The sequence below is a fragment of the Myotis nattereri genome, assembly GCF_964212035.1.
Source record: "Myotis nattereri genome assembly, chromosome: 1".
Classification (NCBI taxonomy): Eukaryota; Metazoa; Chordata; class Mammalia; order Chiroptera; family Vespertilionidae; genus Myotis; species Myotis nattereri.
The window spans coordinates 32587959-32600988 of record NC_138075.1 but is presented as its reverse complement, the minus strand read 5'-3'; the positions used below and the strand labels follow the sequence as shown (position 1 = coordinate 32600988).

At 36.3% G+C, this 13030-nt stretch overlaps 1 protein-coding gene across 1 annotated transcript in view; it reads right to left on the bottom strand.

Annotated features, from left to right (window-relative positions):
* The window catches only part of KCNH5 (potassium voltage-gated channel subfamily H member 5), a gene marked incomplete at its 5' end in the record, with an annotated part of 249833 nt that overhangs the window by 192651 nt on the left and 44152 nt on the right, over positions 1-13030 (bottom strand). Inside the window, one exon of the mRNA XM_081093539.1 lies at positions 12619-13011. Within this exon, the coding sequence (XP_080949665.1) occupies positions 12619-13011 (393 nt within the window). The remainder of the gene's footprint in view (positions 1-12618; positions 13012-13030) is intronic.

Below are 13030 nucleotides of genomic sequence, written 5' to 3'. Positions count from 1 at the left end.
CATTATGATAAATGTACAAGCAAACCATGTTGATGGATGCTTTAAATCCTTCAATAACTTGTTGCTGCTTTTACAATAATCCAAACTCCTTACCACAACCTGCCTGCTTCTACAGTGTCATCTTGTACTTCTCTGTCTTTGTTCTCTGTACTCCAGTCAAAGAAACTTCTTTCCTTTCTTCAAAAATGTCATATTCTCTCACCTGGGGGTCTCCAAACATAACGTTTAAAACACTCTCCCTAATCCACCAACCACTCCTTTTTTGTGTATGCATCTAATTCCTATTAATCTTGCAGGTCTGGGCTTAACTGTCACCTCCTCAGACACTTCCTCTATCTATCTCCATCCTTAAATAGGTTAAGACCCTTGTTTTATAGTATTAATAACTGGTCCAAGAAATGCTGAGGAAATGGTGCAGAAGGCAGTGAGGGTTAAGTTAGAGAAAGGCTGATGTGGCCATGATGTAGTGAAAGCTAGAAAGATTCAGGAATGGGAGCCACGAGATAAAAAAGAAGAGAAGGTAAGAATGCAGTCATTAAAGAGAAAATAGATAAGAATATTGACAGGACTAAGTGAACCTCATTACTAGGGGGACACTCAAGTGAAGACCTACAAACTCTGCAAAAATACAGGACGTCCAAAAAAATATATATGCACACTTTCACAGCTGATAACTCAATTTTGAAAATGAAATGTACTTTAATGAACACTGCCTCTATAATTATTCAAAGTGTGTGTATGGATTTTTGGGACATCTTATAGAACAGAGTGAATGGTCATGTCTTCCAAAACTATTTTCTAAAAGTGACTCTTTTCCAACCATTTTTATGGTAATAGGTGACAAATTGTTAAGGATATAATTTTTAAAACTGGCAAAGCAAGTGTGTGAGGCATGTGGAGAAAGTGGTCAGAGAGTAGCTCTATTTCTGTAGGTTTTTTCCCTCTTTTCCCAGCCCTTCGACCTAGTGCCCACTTTCGGGCTCACGTCCCTAATATTACAACTTGGCTGTGCTGAGGTTCCCAGAGCTGCCATGGTCCAGGACCATATACTAGTTCCTTAGGCCCCATTGTTTCTTTTCCAATGTTCAAAAAAATCCACCCTTATATTAAACCTCCCACCATTTGAGGTCCCTTGAGTCTCTTTTCTTTGCAACTGAAATAAATTCCTAACCTAAGAGCTGCAGTTAGCCCTCACTACAAGATTTCCTACATCACTCAATGCTGATCACTGCAGTCATTACCTACTCTCTAATGCCTTGTACTATTATTTGTAGAGCATATTGCTATTTGAAATTATGTATATATGCTTAAAGCTTTAATGTATGCTTAACATACACGAAGAGCAGAAATGAACAGTTCTAGTGACATAACTTTATCTTATTCACTGACAGACTCCAGTACATGGAGATGGTATTTCCTAATTATGATTAATGTCTTTACCAATACAGGTAACACTGTCTTTAAATAGATATGCTATTTATTAAACTTAATTGTTAGATGTCAATATTGAACACAAGAAATACAACTGGTTTTAAAATTCCAGCAGGATTCTATTTGGGTAAAAACGTCTGCTAGTCTAGATGTAATTATTATAAAATTATTGTCGCACGAGCTCCTGTCATCTAGGCCTCTTCTTCACTGTGGCCAAAGCAACTGCAATATCTGCAAAGGCTCAAACAACAACTTTTGAGTATGGCCACTTATATCTCATCCTATGGGAAGGTAACTGAAAATGCTGATTTTTACTGACACAATGACCTAAACACAAACAAATCACCTTGAAAACTAACATCTTCTTTAAAAAAATGCACACCAGGCATTTAATTATAGAGTCCATATTTGTGTCTGCAGTGCTGACCAAGTGAGCACTCAGACTCACAAGCCTTTATAGGCCATACTGGTTCTCAGTAGACTCCGAGGATATAGGGCAGAAATCGCTGTTTATCAGTGGGGCCGCATCAGGCATCTTCTTCCACAGGCTTTGGCCTCATAACTGTCTGTGCAGAGACCCACAGAGCTGTGCTGCTTGTGCTCTTTCCTCCAGGGGACAACCCAGAAGTGGAAAAATGAGACTCGATTGGCAGCTACTGAAACCATCTAGACTTAAAGGCCTTAAAACTAAAATTGTCTAACTTCACACTCAGCTTGTCCACTCAGAACTGAAACCATAACTTGCTGTTAACATGGCTTTGTGCTAGGCCTGTTGTCCTTAGCGTGGCGTTACTTTTCCCGGACTCCATGACCATGCCCAGAAAAATGGCTGGATTTCTCATTACAGGAACTTCCCAAAGACTGATTAACTCTTACGTAGAAAGTATCAACAGGCAGTTTACACCTAAAGACTCTTTGAATCCAATGCCTCAAAATCTTCGCCTTGTTGTTTCCACCAACCCTGGACTATTATTTCATGAGTCTTAATCCTTACCCAATCCTAATAAAGCCTATTCCCCAGCCCTTCCCTTTGAAAGACCCATCATAAATCAAACTTCCAGTTCCCAATAAAGTCTCTCCTTTTCTATTCTGAGAAACTGCCAAATACTTGTAAGATAGTGTTCTCCCTTGTAATGGCCAACAATAAACTCTGCTCAACTTTGTCTTATCAACAGGTTGTTTTGGTAATGTTTGGAGATCTAGGTTTTGATGCCTTATGCTCCACCTAATCCAAACTTGTAATAATAACACAGGCATAGCTTTCAGAGTCCACAGGGATACGCTCACACTTGTATTATTCAGGAATTCTTAACTATGATGTCTTCATCAGGTTATTTATAGTTCATTAAAAGTTATTCCCAGCCCATATGCAATTTCCTGATCAGGGGTATTTTTAAAGTATGCCTAACATTGCCTAGAACCGTGGTCGGCAAACTCACGAGCCACACGCGGCTCTTCCACAAAATACCACATGCAGGCGCGCATGTACAGTGGGATTGAAACTTCGTGGCCCATGCGCAGAAGTCAGTATTTTGTGGAAGAGCCACACTCAAGGGGCCAAAGAGCCACATGTGGCTCGCGAGCCACAGTTTGCCAAGCCGCAGTTTGCCTACCACTGTCCTAGAAGCATAGATAACATATTTCCTTCATCAGTTACCTGCGGGAAAAGGAAGACAGTTGACCAAAGGTAAAATTCTCATGCAGACAGAGAAATGCTTTTGTTAATCCTTTATCCACAATGCCTAAAAAACAGATTTCTTCAAGGTGAAGAATTCCAATATAAAGATAATCATGTTTCTTGTCAGTTAGTATTTGTTATGTGAAAGCATAAATGAAATCATGGAATAAAATAAAGTCATAAAAAGACCAAATGGAGTAGGAATGAAAGTTTAGAAACTCCTTCAAAGAAGAGTGAGGAAATGATATATTCTCAAGCATAGGAATAATGACTATGTAGAAAACAGTAAAGAGCAATTTCTATGCGAGTACCCATAGTTAGTTAAGGGAAAAATAAGTAAATAATACTCATAATATACAAATTGCAATGTATTTCCACCTTCTTTGCCCCTACATCAAAATCATTACCTAGTGCTTAACAATAGGAAGCATTCATCCTACATGAAGGTCAGTACAGATAAAAATCTCTAGTCATGTATAGAAAAAAATCAAATAAAGGAATCTTATTGCTGTATTCATTGCTTGTTACTTCCTACCCTACCAGAGCTAATTCCCTCAGTTAGACAGACTGCTTTGTCTCTGTGGAAAACTCATGCAAAAGAATATATTCCTGGAATATAACCAGATTTTTCAAATATAAGAAAGATGTCTATTTATTACCTATCCTTGATAACATTCAATACCATCCATCTGCACCTGGAATAGAACTTAACAGCTCAGACCATTGCCACCGTGTTCCAATTTGAAACCTGTAGCTGACTCTTACCCATTCTCCAATCCTTTCCCCATTTCCTCCCTCATACTGACTCCTCTTTTACTTACAACCTCTTTTATTCACAACCTTGAATAGTGTGTGAGCAAATAAATTTTTCTCTCAGACTAAAAGGTAGGTACATTTGAGTTTAGTGATTGTGCCTTTTTTTGTCTTTGTATTAATTTGTTCACAATGCTTTACACTTCCAATGGGAGATCCCAGCGTGGGGACCTAAATAAACCCTGAGGCAATCCCTAAACATACAGAAAGAATATATATATATTAGAGAATAAGAATATTAATGGAAAGGAACTCATGAAAAGAGAGGTGAACATGGTGGCTAAAGGATAATGCCCTATTGTCTACAAGAAGGAGACACTTAGATAAAAATCTAACAAAATATATATAAGATGTATATGAGGAAAACTACAAAACTCTGATGAGAGAAATCAAAGAACTAAATAAATGGAGTTATGTTTCATGTTCATAGAAAGAAATACTCAATTTAGCAAAATGTCAGTTCTTCTCAACTTGATCTATAGCTACAACATAATCCAAATCAAAATTTCAGCAAGTTATTTTGTGTTTGGTGATAAACTAATTCTAGATTTTATATGGAGAGGAAAAAATTGTGAAGAGTAGCTAACACAATACTGAAGAAGAAAAAAGTCAGAGGACAGACAGTACCTGTTATAAAGCTACAGTGATCAAGACAGTAAGGTATCAGTGAAAGAATAGACAAATAGATAAGTGGAACAGAATTGAGAGCCCAGAAATAGACCCATATAAATATAGTCAACTAATCTTTGACAAAGGAGTAAATTCAATACAATGGAGCAAAGGAAGTCTTTCAACAAAAGGTGCTGGGATAATTAGACATCCAAATGCAAAAAAAAGATGAATAGAGTCATAGACTTTACACCCTTCATGACAATTAACTCAATATGGATCATAAACCTAAATGTAAAACAAAAAACTATAAAACATTTAGAAGATAACATTGGAGAAAATCTAGGTGACCTTGGGTATGGCGATTATATTTCAGATATAACACCAAAGGCACAATCCATAAAAGAAAAAAATTAATAAACTGGCCTTCATTAAAATTTAAAACCCTGTTTTGTGAAAGACACTGTCAAGAAAATGAGCCTGTACAGCATGGTTGAGTGTCAACCTATGAACCAGGAGGTCACAGTTCAATTCCCAGTCAGGGCACATGCCCAGGTTGCGGGTTCGATCCCCAGTGTGGGGTGTGCAGGAAGCAGCCGATCAATAATTCTCTCTCATAATTGATGTTTCTATCTCTCTCTCCCTTCCTCTCTAAGAGCAATAAAAAATATATTTAAAAAAGAAAATGAGAAGACAAGCTGAGACTGGGAGAAATATTTGCAAAAGATATATCTGATAAAGGGCTATTACACAAAATATACAAAGAGTTAAAACTTGACAATAAGAAAATTAACAACATAATTACAAAATGAGCAAAAGATCTAAACAGACACATGACAAAGACAATATTCATCACAAATAAGCATATGAAAATATGTCCAACCTTATATATCATTAGGGAATTACAAATTAAAACAGCAGTGAGATAGCACTACACATGTATTACAATGACCAAAATCCAGACACTGGCAACATCAAATGCTGGTGAGGATGTGGGCCAATAGGAACTCTCATTCATTGTGGAATACAAAATGGTACACCCATTTTGAAAGATACTTTGGCAGTTTCTGAACATATTCCTGATATTTACCCAAATGAATTGATAACTTATGCCCACACAAAAACCTGCACACAGATGTTTATAGCAGCTAATTTATAGCTACTAAAACTTGAAAGCAATTAAGATATCCTTCAGTAGGTAATTGGATGAACAAACTGAACAAATTGTGGTACATCCAGACAAAGAAATATTATTCAGTAGTTTTTCTTTTTAATGAGTTCATAACCATGAAAAGACGTGGAAGAACCTTAAATGCACATTACTAAGTGAAGAAGCCAATCTGAAAAGGCTACAAACTGTATGATTCCAACTATACGACATTCTGGAAAAGGAAGAACTACGGAGACAGTAAAAGGATCAGGTGGTTCTAGGGTTCAGGGGACAAAGAATCAATAAGTAGAACACAGATGATTTTTAGGGCAATGAAAGTACTCTGTACATTACTATAATGATGGATACATATCATTAAGCACTGGTCAAAACCCAAAGACTGTACACCACCAATGTAAACAATGTACTTTGGATGATAATGATGTGCCAATGTAGGTTCAATTGTAATAAATAGATGTGGTGGAGGATGTTGATAATGAGAGAAGTTACAAATGTATGGGAGCAAACTCTGTATGGGAAGTCTCTATACTTTGCTTTTAATTTTGCTGTGAACCTAAAATTGCCCTTAAATATAAAGTTTCTTACCAGCTAGGCAAATTCACGGATAAGAAAAATCAGTCAATTCCAAGGTGGACTGGGCAGTGTTTCTATGGATTCAATAAGATTAAAACTAGAAAAACTAAAAAAAATTACATAATTCCTACCTATACCACTCCAACATTGTTTTTATTTATCTATAAGCTTTAATGGGAAAAAATGGCAATCAAATTGTATTGAATGGCAATTTCTAACACTATTTTGGAAGAGGGTCTAAGATTCAATGAAAAGGACAAAAAGATTCTAGGCTGACAAAAGTCATTAAAATCTACAAACATAAATAGCTTCTTTGAGTTACAATTCCTATTTTGATGATTAGATAAGAAATAAAAATGTCCAATGTAAACATATATGCTAAAATGAAGTGATGCAGGTAGACACTTGACCAGCATAATTCATTTAAAATTTTTAAAATTATTAATAAGCCAGTCAGAGAAACACAAATACCATGTGATCTCACTTATATGTGGAATCAAATGAACAAAATAAACTGACAAACATAATAGAAACAGAGGCATGGACATATGGAACAGACCAACAGCTGTTAGAGGAGAGATGGAAGGGGGGACTGGATGAAAGAAGGTGAAGGGATTAGCCAGAGAACATATAAGATGTCCCCAAAAAATGTATACACACACTTTGAATAATTATAAACGCAATGTTTATTAAAATACATTTCATTTTCAAAACTGAGCTATCAGCTGTTAAAGTGTTTATGCATTTGGGGGGGACATGCTGTATATGCACAACCCATAGATCACAGACAATAGTGTGGTGTTGGTCAGAGGGAAGAGAGAGCAAGGGCTGAGTGTAATGGGCAAAGAGGGGTGAGGAGGATGGGGACATCTGTAATAGTGTAAACAGTTTTTAAAAAGAAAATTACCATAAACTTTTCTGAAAATTAGAAATATTTTTATATATTTCCACTCTGCAGTCACTGACCCATTTATTTTGCCTCCTGAAACAATGCATGAGGAGTTATGTTTTTCCCAGTTGCCACTTGTACTGACCTAGTTTGTCATGTTTACCACTTACAGATACCACTCATTGTCCTCTGAATTCCCCAAGTATGTTTTCTAAGCCCAATTATGCTACCAAACAGCCTATTACCTGCAGCTTCCCCATCTTTTTCTGATGTTCTCTAACTCAGCTCTCTCTCCTCTCCCAGAAATCATGCTTTCTGGACTTCCCAGAGCTGTCTTCAAATGCACTCCACGAGGCAGCTTGTTTCTATTGCTTGGATGCAGTGACAACATGTTTTACCCCGTTATGGTTTCGAGGAAATCTGCATTACTTCTTTTCAAACAGAATGCTTTTCTTTAATGGACGCTGTCTTCCCTGCCTCCCAGTTCTCTTTTTTAAAAAGTCACATATCCAGTTCATGAATTCCTGGTAAATCAAATTACCTTCAGCGGGCACAGCAGTTGAGACAGTCTTGAAAATAAAGAGTGTTATTAAGGCCTCTAAGTCATTGTGGACCTGCATCATGTTAAAGGATCACACTGTGATTTTCAGACTCACACTCGCCTTTTCCCAAGCCACCATTAGCTCACTTCCTCACTGCTAAGTTCTAGTTTGTTTTATGTCATTGTACAATTTCCTAAACCTTGCTGACACTTCAATGCTTTAAGTCAATGAGTCACCACTAAGTACTCAGAGCACAAAAAGGATCACCAAGGAGATGGACCACATTCTGCACCATCACAGGGCTTATAATCAAGCTGAAGAAAGAAACATACAGAAATGAAATAATAATATCCCCTCAGACAGGAAGAGTTCTACAAGCAAAATTCATTCATGTCTCTTTTCACATTCATTCCTTATAATTACCTTGTGATATAAGTCAGTCAGGCATTCCTTCTCTTTTTTTTTACAGTTAGGACTGACAGCCAGAGAAACCATTCACAACAAATATGTCCTAGAGAAGGCGTAACACCCAGGTCACCAGACAACTGGTACAGTGCTCATGAACACACATAAAGCAACAAAACAATAGTAATTTCAGCCAAAACCGGTTTGGCTCAGTGGATAGAGCGTCGGCCTACAGACTGAAAGGTCCCAGGTTCGATTCCGGTCAAGGGCATGTACCTGGGTTGCAGGCACAACCCCAGTAGGAGATGTGCAGGAGGCAGCTGATCGATGTTTCTCTCTCATCGATGTCTCTAACTCTCTATCTCTCTCCCTTCCTCTCTGTAAAAAATCAATAAAATATTTTTTTAAAAAAGTAATTTCAATATGTGAATGTACACATGAGTAAAGATAAATATGGTGAAGATATTCATTAGAGTTGCTTGGGGATAATGTAAGAAGGCTTCCTGTAAAAAGTATGTTCCAGAAAGTTGGATATTATGTAATAGATAGTGAAGAGGCAACCTACAGGAACTGAACTAAAAATAGAAGGCCAAAAACATATAAAATTGTATCAGCAAAGAAACTGGTAGACATGTGGATAACACTAAATAAATACTGTAATTAAATAAGACAATAATATAATAACTAAAAAGAAAAAGTTAAAAAAATGTGGAACCAAAGTACAAAACAATAAAAATTTGAAAGTTGAGAAAATGAACAGAGGTCCTTGAATTATTGAGAACAGAGAAGACAACAATAAGTCAAATATTGATGTGAAAATATTGGTCCTGATGTTAAGAGTAATCAATTAGAAAAACTTCCAAACCAGTGGGGAGACCCAGGAGATTAAAGAAAACTTCAATCAACCCAAAACATAACAGAGAGGAAGAAAACTAAAATCAAAAACACAGAAAAAAGCAAAGAAAAAGCAGTTTAAAATGGAAAATAATATACCCTATAAGTAAATTAAAGTGTAATTCATCTCATTAAATTTACATAGATTAAATCTGCCAATTAGGGAGATGTTCAAAATCTATAGACTATTTATAAAAAATACAGCTACAGTATAATAATCTAGAATGGTAAAAAGTTAACGGATAGAAATATATGCCAAATTGAATTTAGTTTTTTTCGTTTGTTTATTAAGGTATTACAAATGTGTCCTTATCCCCTTATTGCCCCCCCAGCCTCATGATAGTATCAAGCCAATAGACCGTAAGCAAAAAAAGAAAAAAAACTTTATTAGGTACAAAGAAACCTAGAAAATAATATTGAGGATACCTCACAGAACATATAGCAAAAAGATAAAACATTGAGAAATAGAAAAGGGGAACAAAAACGAAGGAAATTATAGGACTAGTCCAGTAGGTACAATATCCAAATAAAAGGATTGTTGGAAGAAAAAAAAAAAAAAAACCAGAAAAAAAGGGGGAGAAGGTGAAGAACATAAGAAGAAATCAAGACGTGCTCTTTCCAGATTGAAAAGACCACCCAGTCAGTGCTCAGGAAAACTAATGAAAATGGACGCACACTAAGGCATTTCATGAGTAAGTTACAAAACTCTGCGACAGAAAAGATACACCAAACTTTCAGAAAAAGAAAATAGATCAGGTGTAAAGGATCAGAAATCACAATGGCTTCGAGTTGCTAACAGAATTATTAGAAGGTAGACTGCAGTGGCATTATGACTTGCAAAAGTATGAAGAGAAATGATCTCTAGCCTGGAATATTATAGCTAGTTAAACTATCAATATGGTGGGAGAGTAGAAAGAAGAGATACTTGTTTAAGAAAATGATGTTGATAGAATATTGTTTTCATTATTATAATAAGGAGAGATTTAGACAATTGATAGAGAGATTAGTGACAAGCAAATGATAAAAACGGTTAGCAACTCTCAGGAAAATGGAAAGTACATAAAAGGAAAAGTAACCAGAGCATCATAGCTGAAATGTAGTTATAAGTAGCATATTTGTAATCTTAATGATATAAAAACCTACTATCTATAGAACCAAAAGGATAAATCTATATTGTGAGAAGGGGGTGATGGAAATAGTGCATGCATATAGTGAGGACAGGAGGGAAAAGAAGGTTAAAAACCTCAAATTCCATAGTGAGAAGTCAAAGACAAGACCTAAAACTGAAAAGCCAAGAGGTAGGTACATAATCTTACTGTTTGGTGACAAAGGAAGCAAATAATAAAAGAATCCTCCAAACAACTTAAAGTAGCTTCCTCTAGCTTCTGCTCTTTTATAAAACCAAATATTGCCAACTAGTCTTCATAGAGGTTCTACCAATTTATACTCCCTGGAGCAACGTATGGGCGTGCCCACACCATCACTTTATCAACTCAAGTCCCCTGGGAGTGAGGCCAAGTCGGGGTTAGATGTGCACAAATGTTACTGAAATAAATGCCTGGGAAGGATAAAGGGAGGAGGGAGGACCACGGTGCAGTTTTGACACCTGAAAGAAGGGAAGGAACGATTGGGTAGCAACAGCCTCAGACTACAGTACCCATAAAGGGGAAGTCCAGAGCAAAAACTGCTCAATAGGGAGTTCTACAATGGTCAGGAATTGGTGAATTATAATGTCACCCCCATCCTTAGTCACTGGAGAAATTCCTCGCCTTGGGGAAATGTGGCTGCAATGTGTGAACCTCAGCAGATCAGAAAATTCGGCAGCTGTCCTCAGCTGTGTTCAGCGGTGTGTTGGTAAATGATGAACAACCGGTTCTACAGCAAGTTAAAAAAAAAAGTCTGTATTTGTAGCATTTGCAGCTTTCTGGGTGTAAATATTCCACTCTGGGCAGTTTCAAGCCACCAGTGTGCCAGTGTGATGACTCACTGAATGCTGAGTTTGAAAGCTGGTAACAGCTGGCTTTCCCAAACCAGAGCGGATCCTGCAGGACACTAGGTGTGCTCCAGGCAGCAGTCTTGCTGCAGGGAGGTGTGAGCAGTGCACCTCCTTAGCCACAGTGCTCACCAGCCTCGCGTGCTAGCAGCCATTTGATCTTAACAATGTGATTACTAAAAATAGGATGTCAGTGGCATTTGTTATTTTACTTTGTATTTTCCTCACATGAATGAGGCTGAGGATCTTCTGATGTATTTATATATTATACCAAATGCATTTATTATGTAATGTATTTAATGTATTTTCTTTCCTATGAATTGAATCAATCCTTTGATTATTTTTTTTGAAATCTTTATGTCTATGTTCTAAATAACTAAAATCTGAATGTATGAATTTTAATACATTAATCCATTTAGTGAGTTTAATATAAATTCTGCTTATTATCTCCTTATCACATGATTAGCATTTTAAAACCAATTCCTCTCAACCCTTTCCAGAAGGTAAACTGGAAAGAAATAAATGTACCTTTAATTGCTTGATATAGGTAAAATCCCTAGTTAGGAAAAAAATTACTATGATCCCTTTTTCACCATAATTTTTAAACTAACCATTACATGTACAGTATCAAGATGTAATGTCTATATGTAACATTCAGGCAAAATAGGTTTTTAAATATACTTAAAGTTGATTGAAAATAGAAAATTTTATGGGAGCGGGGGGGAAGTCACTGAAGAAAAGTTTAGTCTACCTCCCAACACACATAGAATAACAACAGCAACAACAACATAGTGGAGAGTTTTCCATTTGACAGTCTTCAAGGACAGACTAGAATCTTCAGGGAAATTAAGTGTGTAATATCATTATGAACACATTTTAATAACAGATATATGCTATAGTGGCTCCTTTATATATTATTAGTTGAGACAACTGGTTGCATTGCATTAGCTTGGTGTAGCAAGTTTAAATTATCCACTATTAAATTAGAGGTTAAGGAACTCCAGATGAAATTGTTTTAAGATATACATGTTTTAAGTATTTTTGTTGTGCGGATAACACTGAATTAGCAGAATCTCCAATTAGACAAGATATCAGAAGACATCTAATACAGTCTCTCACTGAAAATAAACTTAGATACATTTACAGAAAAAGCTATAAAGAAACCAAAAAGGCAAAAATTCAAAACTACTTTGCCACAAAAGTTTTCTTCTTATGTTAATCCAACCACTGCTACTATATATATCTAGTATATATGGTAACAAAAGAGCTATGGATATCTGGAGTTTTAAAATGCTACAGTTTTCTAAAGTAAATACATGTATTTAATCAACTTTCAATCAATGACCCATTTCATGAACTGTATTTGACTCCACTGTTGCTGTTTTTCTTCTGCTCCACCTCTTCCAACCACAGCCTCCAATTCTCCCAACCACAACTTCCAACCTCAGCCATTTTCCTAGTTATTAGTCTTTTCAACCAGAAATCAAGTAGAAAAAGCAGATAAAAACTCATTGGTAGATAAAAAGAAGTTTTGATTATCTACACGTTCCTTTTATCTTAATTTTCTCAAAACATGATCCATCGTGTTAAAAAAAAAAAAACAAAGAGAGAGAAACTTACCTCATCCACGTTTTCAAAGGCATTGATGATGTCATAAGGTAAACAAGACAACAGATCGATCACAAACCAAGTTTTTAAGTAGTTCATCCTTATCAACTTGGGGTCAGAAATGACCTCTCCACCAGGTCCCACAAAGGTCGTGTGAAAATTTAAAACAATATCAACCAGAAAAATAACGTCCACCACACTGTCCAGCACCAACCAGGCTATGTTGTTCTGCTTCGTTTTGAAGGAAACATTATAAGGAACCATAATGGCGGTGTAAAAGGTAAGAATTAAAATCACCCAATCCCAAGTAGTTTTAAAAGCACAGTAGTGTAAAATAATGTGTGGTGGCGTCTTTGGTGCCTCTTGCTTATACTGAGGAAGGATATCTGATCCCAGCTGAAGAACCTAAAAAAGAGAGAAAATG